The sequence below is a fragment of the Camellia sinensis genome, chromosome 2 (genome assembly GCF_055761805.1).
Source record: "Camellia sinensis isolate YWXY chromosome 2, ASM5576180v1, whole genome shotgun sequence".
Lineage (NCBI taxonomy): Eukaryota > Viridiplantae > Streptophyta > Magnoliopsida > Ericales > Theaceae > Camellia > Camellia sinensis.
The window spans coordinates 80107008-80122753 of NC_138962.1; the positions used below are offsets into that span (position 1 = coordinate 80107008).

General features: G+C 39.1%; 1 protein-coding gene across 1 annotated transcript; it reads right to left on the reverse strand.

Annotated features, from left to right (window-relative positions):
• Positions 1-14863: 14863 nt before the first annotated feature.
• LOC145814656 (uncharacterized) lies at positions 14864-15220 on the reverse strand. Its single transcript, XM_082911628.1, has one exon. It carries the CDS (start codon positions 15218-15220, stop codon positions 14864-14866), a length of 357 nt encoding a protein of 118 aa, XP_082767754.1.
• Between the last annotated feature and the right edge of the window lie 526 nt (positions 15221-15746).

The window sequence follows — 15746 nt, forward strand, 5'->3', positions numbered from 1 at the left end:
ATGGTATATGAGATGCTACAGCTATCATGTATTCAACTTTGAAATTGAAAGTACAATGCAGTTAGTATGATGCGCCGAGCCCGGTGCATGCAATACAGATGAATGATGCAAACATGCTGTCATACCGTATGCTAATTTAAATATGCCCTAATCTAACCATCATAAGCGGATAAATAAAAGGGAGAAAGACGTGGGGTTGGAAGACATACAACACACCCACACACACTTATTACAGTTGTGCCCTCGCACAGAGGGTCCGAATAAATAATACAGTCCAAATATTACAGTCCCCAAAATAAAAGAATATTACAGTCCAAAATATTACAGAATTCTAATTAATTAATGAATTAACTAAGAAAGCAGATAAAACTGGCGTGCAGGCCAGGGACTGTCTTGCTTCTGATGGACGATGCATGTCCGGGTTGTCTTGCGCGGAAATCCACCGAAATGCCCCAATTAGCCTCTGTTTACACCTGTTCTTGAAATGTGTGCTGAGCCCTGAAAAATTGCTGATTCTTCGTTTTGCTGCAACAGAGAGCAGGAAAGGGGCACAGCAATGTATTTGCACAGATATATGCATGTCTCGATCCTCGTGCCACCAATCGCACATACCGAGGCATGATGGCCGAGGAATCGAAATGCACAACTCAATATAGGATGAATGCACATGAAACTACAGCTAAAACCTAACTCCATCATGGATAATCCGGAGTGTCGGTGACTGGGGAATTGAGACACATTCCGTCACTCGGAGTACGAAATGTACCTCGTTTCCCGTGCCCGGGCTAACTCCTATTCCGAACATGATGCAATATGCATGATATGCATGAAATGCAACTAAGATATAATCCTAACATACACAATGCTATGGAATGACATGCCTCGAAGTGCGTGCACACAGGCATGCAAACCGAGAAAATGGCAGAATGATATGAAGATGAGGTGCCTCGAAGTGTGTGCGTACGGACACGCAAACTGAGGCGATGGCAGAAACGATGCGAATGAGGTGCCCCGAAGTGCGTGCACACGGGCACGCAAACCGAGGCGATGATATGATGTGAAAATGGGATGCCTCGAAGTGCGTGCTCACGGGCACGCAAATTGAGGCGATGATAAATGCAGTGAAAATGGGATGCCTCGAAGTGCGTGCACACGGGCACGCAAACTGAGGCGATAATAAATGCAGTGAAATGATAAATGGGCTTATACCAACATGAGTGAGCCTCAGCCACACTCACATCGGATGCCGTCGGATAAAAATGGAGTGCCTCAAAATGCGTGCACACGGGCACGCAAACCGAGGCGATGCTAAAATGACATGGAAATGACAAATGGGCTTATACCAACATGAGTGAGCCTCAGCCACACTCACATCGGATGCCGTTGGCAGAAAATGAGGTGCCTCGAAATGCGTGCACACGGGCACGCAAACCGAGGCAATGCATACGCAATGCAAATGACATGGAAAATGACAAATGGACTTATACTAACATGAGAGAGCCTCAGCCACACTCACATAAGATGCCGATGGCAGAAAATGAGGTGCCTCGAAATGCGTGCACACGGGCACGCAAACCGAGGCAATGCATACGCAATGCAAATGACATGGAAAATGACAAATGGACTTATACTAACATGAGAGAGCCTCAGCCACACTCACATAAGATGCCGATGGCAGAAAATGAGGTGCCTCGAAATACGTGCACACGGGCACGCAAACCGAGGCAATGCTAAAACGACATGGAAATGACAAATGATATGCAAGCATACTAACAGAATTTCAGCAACAAAATATGGAGAAAAACAGTCCCGAAATGTAGCGAAATGATACCAGATGCATGAAATTGTCCCGAAATGCAACATTAGGCACCCGAAATGGCCTATAGCCATGCTAAACATGCACAACATGGACATGCAATGCAAAGACAGAAGCTAGACAGCCCCAAAATAAGCACTTTTCAGTTATAAACATGGCCAAACAGCAAATATAGGTATGGCAAAAATAGCATACAAGAATAGGGGCCAAGATAGGGGTAATGAAGCAAGTGGTATAAGCTGAATCCAAACTGAAAAATTTCCTTCTACAACAATGAAGATGGACCAAAAATATGAACATTTACAGTATATGGCCTCAAAATCAGTATACAAATATGCTAAAAATGGGATGCAAAGCAAGGCCCAAAAGGTGCTATAACATGAAGTATATAAAATAATCACCAAACAGAAAAAAAGTGTGAATGAAACATGAAGTATAGGCCAAAATAAGGCCACTTTCAGTTCGGACCAAGGTCCAAAAACAGAAATCAAGAGGGCTATCAACTTATGCAAAAATGGGGCCAAATAGGGGATTGAACTACAAGTGATACATGGAGACACCAAACAATGTTGAGCCCTTCTCCAATGTTGAAGAGGGGCTCAAAATAAGCCCTAAATCAGTTTACCACATGCTCGAAAATAAATTGCTCATGGGTCAAAAATAGCATGCAAAACTATGACATACAAGATGGTCAATGAAGCAAGTGTATCATGGAGGGCTCAAACAGGGTTGAGCCCTTAATGAGAAGTGAAGATGAGCTCAAAATATGGCCCTTTTCAGTTAGGGCCGGAGCTTGAAACAAAAAGGAAGTGAGGCTTAGAAATGGATCAAGAAAAAGGGTCAAAAGGGTAAAAGTGTAACTTACCCTTGAAGATTCGAATTTTTGTTGCTTCTTGGATGGATTTGCAGCTTCTTTAGCCTTCAAGAATCCCTCCTTGCTGCTGGAAATGAGATGGTGGTGGTAGAGCTTGGTGGTGTAGAAGGAATGAAGGTTATGGACTTAGGGTTTTTTGAAGAATTGAAGAAGAAGAAGATGGAGGTGGCTATGGAGCTTTGAAGAAAAGTTTTTCTCACCCTTGTAGAGGAGGCCATCAGCTGGTTAAAAGGGCCAAAAGGGGGTGTAAAAGGTGGGGGAAATGGAGAGGAAAACTCCCCCACAAAATATCCCCCGGATACAGAAAATATCTGGGGGATATTGCCCAACAGCTGGAAAGGGTACAGTGAGGAGAATACGGCCGGCCTCATACTTTTACAGGAGGTGGCCGGCCGGCCACACCCCCTAGCCGGCCGGCTAGGGGTCAAAAGGGTCAAGGAGCTTTTCTGGCCGGCCAGATATTGGGGAGGTAGCCCTATGTGTGTACAACACAACCATGTAATTGAAATTCCAAGAAAGTGGGCCCAAGGGGTTCAACAATGGCTCGGAAAGAGGGGGTCAAAAGGGTCAAGTTGACTTACTGGCCGGCCATGAACTTTTAGGGGCCTCTCAGGTGTGTACATCACAGATATGTGGTTCAAAGTTCAAGAAAAAAGGTCCAAGGGGTTCAACATTAGCCCGGAAGAAAGGGGTCAAAAGGGTCAGGTGACCTTAATGGCCGGCCACCAACTTTTAGTGGCCTCCCAGATGTGTAGATCACAGATATGTGGTTGAAAGTTGGCAACACTAGCTCTAAGGTATTCAACATTAGCCCGGAAGTGCGAAAAACGGGCGCCGGGAGGCTCCGGAAGAGAAATAACTGGTTGCTGCAACAATTGCTGGCCTCCCACCCTTCAGCGACCTTCCCTGTGATAAAACAGAGGTACCTGCCAAAAATGAGCGAAAACCGTTGCAAAACGAATGTTCCGGAGCCAAAACACGCAGTTCGGGGTCCCGGAAATGGGCCGTTAAGCACCGAAAATGGTATTCGACCTTGAAGTGGGTTTCTCAGCCCCCAGTGTCCCTCAAAATGGATGAAATAAGATGTATGCAAAAAATCAAAGCAATAGGAGATGGTTAAGCGGTCCCGAACCGAGGCACACGGCCTGACGGCTCCGAAAACCGGGAACCGGACTCCGAAATGGGCAAAATGGCCTACGGCCACCAAATGTAGCCTACGGACATTGAGAGATGGTCTACGGGACCTCTCCCTTCCCTCAGGAAAAGAAACAGAGAAAACCGAGTCTGGTTCGCAAACCGAGACAAGGCACAGAAGAGGGTTCGGAAATCCGGAGGCAGGGCTCACGGCCGCAACTCTGAAGCTTCTGAACAAGCACATTATGCAACATCACCAAGCGCTCAATTGGTGACGTCTGAGTCTCGAGGTCGGTCAAAAATGGGGTGTCTACACATGTGCTCTTATTCCGGTTAATTAGCTAATCTTACTACGTGATGTGCACAACATACAAGTATAGACTAGATCGCCTAATTTGGAACAAAACATTGCATGTTAGTTTGTTTGAAAATGGTTTGAAGTCTGCTACTCGCAAGTAGGCTAAATTAAGGATTTTAATGAATTGTTCCAATTTAAGTAATCCAACCTTCACCCACAGGCATTCAGACAATTATATCAAATAAGCAGTTAGCCTTATGGCAAGCATGCTTTCGTAGCAGCATTAACACACATGCAGTATGCTAAAGCGTAAACACTCACAGTGTACTCCGAGCCAAAACAAAGAACTAGTTAGAAATCATGCATGATTCTAGTTCATGTTAAGATGGCTAATGCAACACATGTGAAAATATAACTAAAATAGGCTCGGCTATCTAGAATGTCATGTGAAATGCAATTTGGTACATGTATTCAAATTGGAATTGAAATACAATACAGTTAGTATGATGCGCTGAGCCCGGTGCATGCAAGACAGATGAATGATGCACGCATGCGAAGCATAAGGTATGCAAAATGAAACATACCTTAAAACTAACCATCGTAAGCGGTTAAGTAAAAGGGAGAAAGAAATGGGGGTTAGAAGACATGCATCACACACACGCACACTTATTACAACAATGTGCCATCTCAAGGGAGGGACCAAAATAAGAAGCTAACTAGCTAACCTAAGCTAATTAAACTAATTATTACAACACAATTAATTAACTAATCCTAGTTAACTAATTATTACAAAACAAATTAAAATAGCTAACGCATTAACTATTAAAGTACAAAACAAAGCATAAGCTAGCTATCTAAGCATGGCAGCTAAGGAAAGCAATAAAACAGGAGCCTCGAGGCGAGGAGTTTATGCATGCCCGGTCGCTCCGTTTGAAAATCCAATGCGATGCCCCGATTTGCCTCTATTTTCATTTGTTCTCAGAACACTACACCAAGCTCCAGAAAGCTAAAACTTCACCTTGGAAATCCTGTGGGAGGGTGGCCGACCATTTTTGGTCTCTGCAGCCACCTGCCGACCACTTTCTTTGTTGAAAGCTAGAAAAAGTGGTCGGCCAGCTATTTTTTCTGGCTGGTCAACCAGTTGTTGCTGCCAAGCTCCAATTTTTTGCAACAGAGAGCAAGAAAGGGCATGGCAATGTATTTGCAAGAGATGTGTGCACAACCACCCTCCCTATCATGTCATGAACTCAATGAAGTGCGGTTCTCGATCCTCGGGCCACCAATCGCGCATTTCAATGCATAATGGCCGAGAGGTGAATTTGCACAATTCAATATGAAATGAATGCACAAGTAAACACATAAGGCCTAAAACTCTATCATGCATACATAAGGCCTAAAACTCTATCATGCATGATCAAGAGCGTCGGCGACCGAGAATTGAGGCACATTTCATCACTTCAAGTATGAAACGTCCCTTATTTCTCGTGTTTAGACTAACACCTATTCCAAACGCAATGCAACACATAACATGGCATACACAATGCGACTTAAGCATGCAACTCAATGCAATACAACTTAAGCATGCAAACATGCAATTAGTATCCTAGCATATACAATGCTATGAACTACATGGCATACACAATGCTCATGACAACTAGCATACGCAATGCAATGACCATGGCACACTCAATGCAATGTGACCTAGACATGCTTAATAACATGGCATACTCAATGCGATGAACTATATGGCATACACAATGCACAATGGACTTAAACCAAAATGGGTAGGCCTCAACCATGCCCAAATTAGTGGCCATAATGATGAAACAAAGGCACAAAAAGGGAAGGCAAGCATGCACAATGCCATGGCCAACCAACTAGGCCTAAGAGCACACCTCTCAAGAGGGCTCAAGGAGTGATAAATGCGGAAGTGTAATAACACTAAATGCTTGAAATAGAGTAAGAAATGATGCCAAATCATTCAAACCACACAAGTATAGCATGCAAAGGTCCTAAAGCATGACATCTAATAAATAGGACTACAAAGGAGGCATGCAATACATGGCAAATATGCATGAACCGACCACAAACAGAGCTCAAGTAGGTCAAAACATGGACCAAAACATGCTAAGTTGGAGGCTCAAAGGCTTAGGCAAGATGACATACATGCTAGGCCATAAGTAAGGCAACAATGCACAACACTTAAAGGCATTCAAAGCATGAAAGAAGTGGGAACATGGCAATGCTATAAGCTCTGAAATGAAGTATTAAATGATGCCAAATCATCTAAATAGCTCAAAGATAGCATGCATGAGTCAACAAAACACAAAGCTAGCAAGGCCAATTGCATTACAGCTATACAAAGCATGAAGGATATGGCAAAGGCAACCCAAGAAAGTCCTAGAACATGTCAAAATGATACTAAAACATGCATGGAAAGAAGCCAAAATAAGCTAGCATGGAGGGCATAAGACATGATGCATACAAGGCAAATAAGGTGGATTACACTACACCTATTAAGACCAAGCATGGAATGACTTAAGCAACAAAAATCAGAGTTATGTCATCGAAAAATAACCTCAAACAAGCACTGAAACGATGGCTCGCAAGCTAAGGCATGAAGGCATACACAATGGTTCATGTTAAGGCATAAAGAGGACAACCCTCCAACGCATTGAATGAGTGTTAAGGCATGAAACATGGACTGAAATCACATAATAAATGATGCCAAATCATTCAAATAGTCCAAGTAAAGCATGCTAGTGGACTTGGTGCACAAAGCTAACAAGTTAGATTGCACTATAGCTATACAAAGCATGGCATGCATGGCCAAAATAACCAAAATCAGAGCTAAAGAATGTTAAAACATGGACAAAAGCTTCTCAATGTTAAGCCAAAAGCATGCTAGAATGACATGTCAAGGCATGATGCACATTAGGCTAATTCATGGAATTGCACTACAAGTGCATGGAGTATGCAAAGGCCAACCAAACCAAACCCTAACAGAGATATGACATAGAAAAACACCACCTAAAACATGCTGAAATAGACTCAACATAAGCTAGAATGGCATGCTACTTCATGAAGCATACAAGACTAGTGTGTGTGATTTACACTACAAGTGTATAAGGCATGCATGGAGTGACCAAACCAAGCACAAACTGTGGTAAGCCTCAGCAAAATAACCACAAATACAAGCTAAGATATGGCCAACATAAACTTAACAAACATGCTCACACATAAGGCATTCAAGGCAAGTATTGAAAATACAAGGAGAGGGGATGACCCTCTCCTATTTAGGACTCCAAAATCACCTTTCCACCACTTAAAATCCTCTGAATTTCAGTGGTAGAAAGGCCATGCAAAGGCTACAACAAGAGCCTAAAGGGATAGCTCAAAGCAAGGCCTAACAAGGCCTAAGAAGAGATAGATCACCCCCAACGAAAAAGTGACCTTAAACAAACTTTTTAAGCATGCAAAAATAAAAATTTTTCCAGTTAAGAGCTAAGCTTAAAACAATATGAAAATAAGGCTAAAAGCTTAAGCAAGAATGGGGGATTTAAGGGTTAAAGACTCACCTTTGAAGACCTTCTTTACTACTGCAACTCCAGCAGGTTTTTCGAGCTCAAACTAACCCAAGAACACCAAAACTAGCTCCTAAACACCTCAGTAGCAAAATGATGGCATTTGAATGTGTGTTTGTGTGTTAAAGTAAGACAAAATGACACTTTAAGGCACAAAAATAAAGAACCAAGGCAAGATAGATACAAAGCTATATGTATAATTCAAACCCTAATTTTTTGAACCTAGAGGAGGGAGGAGGAGCCTCCCTCTTATAGAGAAAAAAAAGGCAAAGCTTCTGCAAGAAGCTAAGGGCCAAGGCAATCCCTCCATACACGTGTATGGAGGATGGTCTCAGTGCCCTCCAGCTGTGCCAGCTGGAGGAAAATATCTCCAAAAAGGTGCCAAAAAGTAGCCGACCACTTAAACTGGTCTGCCAACTACTTAAGTGGTCGACCGACCACTGTAAGTGGTCTCCCAGAACAACAACTGGTCGGCCATGGTGGGAGAGAGTCCAGAGGATGAAAACAAGCAAATGGTGTGGTGATCGACCACTTTTGAAGGTCCAAAGACCAGAGAGACCAGTTGTTAGACCAAAAAACTAGCTGGCAGGAGGAAAAGTGGTCTCCAAGGGGAAATACTGGTCTCCCACCCTTGTACCACCTTCCAAACAAGGAAAACAAGGTTTGTACAAAAAACAAACCAAAGCGGATGCAAAACGAAAGTTCGGGAGGCAAAGCGCGCAGCCGAGAGCCTCGAAAACTAGCTAACAAGCACCAAAAGTGGTTTACGACCACAAAAGTGGTCTCCCAAACTACAGTGGCCCTCTAGGCCAAGGAAACAAGGTGTGGTTCAAAAACCATGCCAAACGGAGAACGTTAAGTGGCTCGAGACAGGGCGCGCGGCCGAAGGCTCCAAAAATCAGAAACTGGTCTCCAAACGGGAAAAGTGGTCTACGACCACAAAAGAGTGGTCTACAAGACCTCTCCCTCCCTCTGGCAAGGAAAACTAGACTTGGTCCACAAACCGAGCCAAAGTACAAAGAGTTCAGAGGCCCGAAGGCAAGGCTCTCAGCCAAAACTCCGAAACCTCAAAATGAGCACAACACGCACTATCATCGAGCGCTCAATCGATGACGTCTGAGTCTTAAGGTTGGTAAAAAATGGGGTGTCTACAGCTTCACTCAATCCAAAGTTGATTACTCTTTGTTCGTCAAAACCGAGGGCACTTCTTTCACAGCCATACTTATCTATGTCGATGATGCTATTATTGCTGGAAATGACTAATCTGCTATTCAACTCTTGAAGGACTACTTGTATTCCCATTTTAAACTCAAGGATCTGGGCCCATTAAAATACTTCTTGGGCATTGAAGTTGCTCGCTCAAATAAAGGAATTTTCCACTCTCAACGAAAATATGTTTTGGACATTCTTAGTGATGCAGGTTTAACAGGCACTAAACCAGCAGATTTTTCAATGGAACAGAATCACACACTCGATTCTTCTGATGGTATTCTTTTTGTTGACACTACACGATATTGTCGATTGATTGGACATTTGATATACATAATTGTTACAAGGCCGGATATTACATATGCGGTCAACACTCTTAGTCAATTCCTTGACAAGCCTACTTAATCTCATTTTCATGCAGCCCATCGTATACTTAGGTATGTCAAGTGAGCTCTTGGTCAAGGTTTATTTTTCCCCGCAACCAGTTGTCTTCAGCTGAGGGCCTTTTGTGATTCTGATTGGGCACGTTGCAAAGATGCCAAACGATCCATTACTGGTTATTGCATATTCTTGGGTGACTCACTCATCTCATGGAAATCCAAGAAACAAACAATTGTTTCATGTTCTTCTGCAAAAGCAGAGTACCGATCCATGGCTAACACTTGTCGTGAAATTACCTAGATCCATTATTTACTAAAGGATCTAAATATTTCTAGCTCTTTGCAGACAATGATGTATTGTGACAATAAGGCTGCGATACATATCACAAACAATCCGATATTTCATGAACGCACTAAACACATAAAGATAGATTGCCATTTGGTCATAGATAAATTGCAGCAAGGCCTATTCTGTTTACAACATATTTCTACCACTCGATCAACCAACATACATTTTTACCAAGGCTCTTGGTGCAATCAATTTCAAAATTTAGTCAACAAGTTAGGCATTATTGACATATATGCTCCAACTTGAGGGGGTATGTTATGGATCCTCTAGCATATACAGATTTTCTATATTTTATGAATATTCTTCTGTAAATACATAGCAGATAATTAGGAATTGATTGTTATTCCATAGAAAAAGATCATTTTTCCATAGATAGAGATCCAGCCATATAAGGCTCTCTCTTGTAATCTGTATTTATATCTCACATTGTTAATGAGAAATTTAACTTTCTAGTTACAAAACTTTTCAATATACATTTCACATATTCTAAAACTCTTTCATATATTTTAATATAATTTTTTATGGGCACATTTTAATACACTTTTTATATACTTTTTCATTTCCTTCAATTATATGACATTAGATTACTTTAATTTAAATCATCAACGAAATTAATATTTTTTAGTGAAAACGTACAAAAATATTTATTCACATGCTTTGTTTATTATATTTAGAAATACTAGTTTGTTACGATTTTATTGTATTCAGTTTGTTACTATTAATTATATTTTATGTTTTATTAAATATTTTCAATACAATTGATTGTGTGGTCTCTGTCAATACCTTCAATTAATCACTTGTAGCCACAGATGTGATAATTGTAGGAAAATCATACACATATATAATATAATCATATGTGTATAGATATACAGCTGAATAAAATTGTACTAACCTCCTCCAGCCATTGTTGATCAAGTTATGTGATGTGTGTATTTCTTCTAAATCTCTCAATATTATATCACTCACCTCACACTTTAGGAATAAGCATCTTCTAACCTATGCAGAACTTGAGTGCCTTGTTGATGGAGAACCACATGCCTATTTATAACTGCTAGGTCAGGGACCCTTATCAGATAGATACCTTATCAGATAAACTTTGTTAGTTTCCTTCCATCAAGGAAATTTAATTAGTGGAAATTGATAGGCCTTAGCCAAACCACCTTTAGAGTTCTTGATATTTTAGGCAACCTTAATAATTATCACCCTTAATTATCAAAAGATAAATATACGTGTAAGGATAAACATATAAATAATATATATATATATATATATTTTACAAAATTAATATGTATATGGGCCATATTAAGTCTCCTCTTAGTAGATATAGCTTACATTCTCCCACTTGCTCCACAAATCATATAAATACTGTATTGGGTGATATGTACTGAATTATGGCCATTAAATTTGCCTAAACTTTAATATTGAAATCCTCACACTCCATTACCAAGTGTTACTACAGGAATCATAGCGATTATGCCCTATTTAATAAACATTTCCTTCTATAAATTACAATGTATAACACTTCTCAATGAGTACTAAATAAATTACTTCAATTTATAAATGACTAACAAATAGCCATTCGAATCCTACTTTATTTATCTTAATGGATAACAAACATGACAAATACTTTAAGTGCACAATTAAAGGTCATGAATTTATTCTAAATAAATATTGTTCTCAATAGCAAATCCCTCAAAATGAGAAAGTAATTTCATACAACAAAAGAGCTAATTAGTCCCATATGAGCCACATGATCATTATATACTTTAGTCGGCAATCCTTTTGTCATGAGATCTGCAATCATCAGCTCAGTGTTGATGTGCTCAATAGCAATTTCTTGCATCTTGACTTTTTCTCTCGGACAACAAGATACTTTATGTCAATATGTTTATTTCGTTTTCCCCTTTTATTGTTTTTAGAAAAGAAAATTGCAGCCGAATTATCACAGTAAATCCTTAGTGGTCTCGATATAGAATCAACAATCCTTAGTCCTATGATAAAATTTTTTAACCATAAGGCCTGTGTTGTAGCTTCAAAGCATGCAACAAATTCCACTTGCATAGTCGACGAAGTAATTATGGACTGCTTGATACTTCTCCAAGATACAACTCCTCCAACAAGAAAAAAGATATACCTTGAAGTAGACCTTCTAGTGTCGGAACATCCAGCAAAATCTAAATTTGAATATCCAATCACCTCTAGTGAATCCGCATGTTTGTATGTAAGTTGGTAGTCCTTAGTTCCTTGCAAATACTTTCTTAGCAGCTTTCCAATGTTCAAGGCCTGGATTACTTTGATATCTGCCTAACATTCCTACCACAAACCCAATATCAGGTCTTGTACAGACCTGAGCATACATGAGACTATCCACTACAGATGCATAAGGTATGTTTTTCATCTGCTCTTTTTCAAATCATTTTGTGGTGATTAATTTAGACTAAATTTGTCTCCTTTGACAATAGGTGCCATAGAAGGTGAACAAGACTTCATGTTAAATCTTTCCAAAACCTTTTCAATGTAGGCCTTTTGAGGTAGTCCTAATGTTCTACAAGATCTATCTCTGTGCATTTCTATGCCAATGACATATGAGGCTTCACCCATATCCTTTATTTCAAAGTTTTCAGAAAGAAATTCTTTCGTTTCATGTAGCAAACCCAAACCACTACTCGCAAGTAGAATGTCATCTATATACAGGACTAAGAATATGCATTTACTCTCACTTATGTTCTCCGTAAACCCGATTGAAGTAACAATGTTGTGAAATTTTAAATACCATTGGCGAGAGGCCTGTTTAAGTCCATATATAGATTTCTTTAACTTAAAAACCAAGTGATTATCCTTTGAGGAAAATCCCTTAGGTTGAACCATGTATACCCCTTCTTCAAGATCCCTATTAAAAAAAGCCGTTTTTACATCCATTTGGTATAACTCTAAATCAAAATGAGCTACTAAGGCCATGATTATTCGAAATGAGTCCTTCTTAGAAACCAGAGAGAAGGTCTCATGGTAATCAATTCTTTCCTTTTGAGTAAAATCTTTGGCTACAAGTCTGGCTTTATATCATTCAATGTTACTAGAAGAATTCCTTTTGGTGTTATAGACTCATTTACAGCCAATGGACTTAGCTTCTTTTGGTAACTCAACAAAATCCCAAACTTTATTTGTGGCCATTAATTTCATCTCTTCTTTCATGGCATCATACCATAAATTGGAATTGATTCCATTCATGGCTTGTGAAAATGAACTAGGATCAACTTTAGGTCCAACATCAAAGTTAGATTCTTGTAGGTATACAAGGTAATCACTAGAAATCACTGATTTCTTTTCTCTTGTGGATTTCCTTACTCCTATTGGTTCATTTAAATTTTGAAGAAGAGGTTTTGTATTGATTTGTTCTTCATGGAGCGGTTGTTCTTGTATTGGTTGTTCTTCAATGATATCTGGAATAACACTTGGAACAACCAATTCCCCAATTGGTTTGTCAGTAGGGTCCCTTATTTCCTCGAATTCTATGACACGAGGAAAACCACTCCCACTTGACTCATGATCCTCAAGAAATTTTGCATTTCTCGCCTCAACAACTTTAGGTGTGTATGAAGGGCAATACAATTTGAAACCTTTGGAAGTTTTAGCATAGCCAATGAAAAGACTACTAACTATTCTTGGGTCTAATTTCTTTAAGTGTGGGTTATAAACGCTCACCTCAACTGGACAACCCCATATGTGCAAATGTCTCAAACTTGGTTTCCATCTTTTCTATAATTCAAAAGGTGTTTTAGGAATAACTTTAGATGGAACCCGATTTAAGACATACACAACGGTTTTCAAAGCTTCACTCCACAAATTTATAGGAACATTGGAATAACTAAGCATGCTGCTTACCATGTCCATAAGTCTACGGTTCGTCCTTTCAGTTACACCATTTTGTTGTGGTGTACCAGGCATTAAATATTGGGCAATTATGCCTTCTTCTTTAAGAAACCTAGCAAATGGACCAGGTATTTGTCCAGATTCTGTGTACCTTCCATAATATTCTCCACCCCTATTTAATCTCACGATTTCAATGTTCTTTTTTGTTTGTTTCTCTACCTCTGCTTTATAGGCTTTAAAAGCATCAAGTGCCTCAGCCTTATCAAATAAAGATAGAGATACATATATCGTATATGATCATCAATAAATGAGACAAAATATCTTTGACCATTAAAACAAGGTGGAGTAAATGGTCCACAAAGGTCTGTGTGTATGATCTCAAGAATATTAGAACTCCTTTTGGCACATTTAGTGGACTTGTTGGTTTGCTTTCCCTTAATGCAATCCACATAAATACCAAAATCAGTAAAATCAAGAGTATTTAAAACTCTATCATTCACTAATCTTTTTATCCTTTCCATTGAGATATGTCCCAATCTTCTATGCCATAACATAGAGGAACTTCTCCTTATGCCAATTCCATTATGCAAGATTAAAAGACTACTTTTATATGAAAGATCCAAATCAAATTTCTATAAACCATCAATTAAAAAACCATTACCAATAATGGCATTATTTTTCAATAAATTGAAACTCGAACTAACAAAATTAAATGTATATACAAAAGGTACTAATTTTGAAATCGAAACTAAATTTCTAGAAAATGATGGAACATAAAAAGTGTTTTCAAAATCCAAAACAAAGCCAAAATTTAAAATCAGTCTAAAAGTTCCCACTGCCTCCATATGTGAACGGATCCCATTTCTCGAATAGATACCTTGTTCACTTGTTGTCGGTTCCTTAGGCTAAGAAAGCCATGCATAGTATTGACAACATGAATTGTAGAACCAGAATCAATCCATCATGTATTATTAGGAACATTAACAAAGTTAGATTCATAACACACAAGAGAGAATAGATTACCTTTTTTCTCGAGCCATTTCTTGTACTTCGGACGATCCTTCTTCATGTGTCCCTTTTTCTTGCAAAATAAGCATTCACCTTTATTGCCATAACGTTTCATTTGCACTTTCTGTTGTGGAATAGTTTTGTCCTTTCGGCCTTTTCCTTTTCCATGAAGTGCAAGATTGGCAGTCTTTAGTTTTTCATGCTTCATTCTCTCTTCCTCTTGAACACACATGGCCAAAAGTTCATTTACTGACCATTTCTCCTTATGTGTGTTATAGGAAATTTTGAAAGCACTATATTCCATATGAAGAGAGTTGAGGATAAAATGTACTAAGAACGACTTAGAAATCTCTATCTTTAATGTTTTTAAGTTGAGCTGCAATGTCCCGCATTTCCATAATGTGTTCACGCACACCTTTAGAACCATTAAGCCTTATGCCTGAGAGCTTCTTCATTAGGGTGTTGGCTAATGCCTTATCAGATGTCACAAATTGCTCTTCAATAGCCTTTATGAAGACCTTAACCTTATTGCAGTCAGGGATTAAAACCCTAATGCCCTTACTGATATGGGACTTGATGAGCATTAAACTTAAGCGATTAGATCGCTCCCACCACTCATAAGAAGCCCTCTCAGTTAGCGTACTTGATTCCGTGGGAACAAGTGGTTTGTCCACACGAAGCGCCAAATCAAAGTCCATGGACCCCAAAGTTAAAAGAGTCTTATCTTTCCAGTTAGAAAAATTTTTACGAAATTTTTACCACTCAAAAATGGAATATGAGATGATTCAGAACTCAATAATGTAGTAATAATAACTGCAACAACCAAGAACAAATCATCCTATGAAAAAATAAAAAATAAAGTAAATTCTAATCTCCCTGTGGGTAAAGATTGCACCTTGCATCGAATCTACTTAACTTTATTAATAGGACTAGTAAATATCTCTCACAAAATAATAAAAAAAAATTCCATTATTTGTGGACATAGAAAATTTCTATTTTGATATTTAACTTACTATCTTATTCTAAATGAATTAATAAAACAATTATCTTCATGTGGGTAAAATAATTAATTTTACTAATTTAAATGCAAGTAATAAGATGCCATTCAATATAATAATTTTCTAAGTTTATACACGTAACAATAATTTAAGATGTTGTGGCTATTCTCAAATTACTGTAATGCTCATCCATCTTATAAATTCGGCACCATACAACCTTTAATGG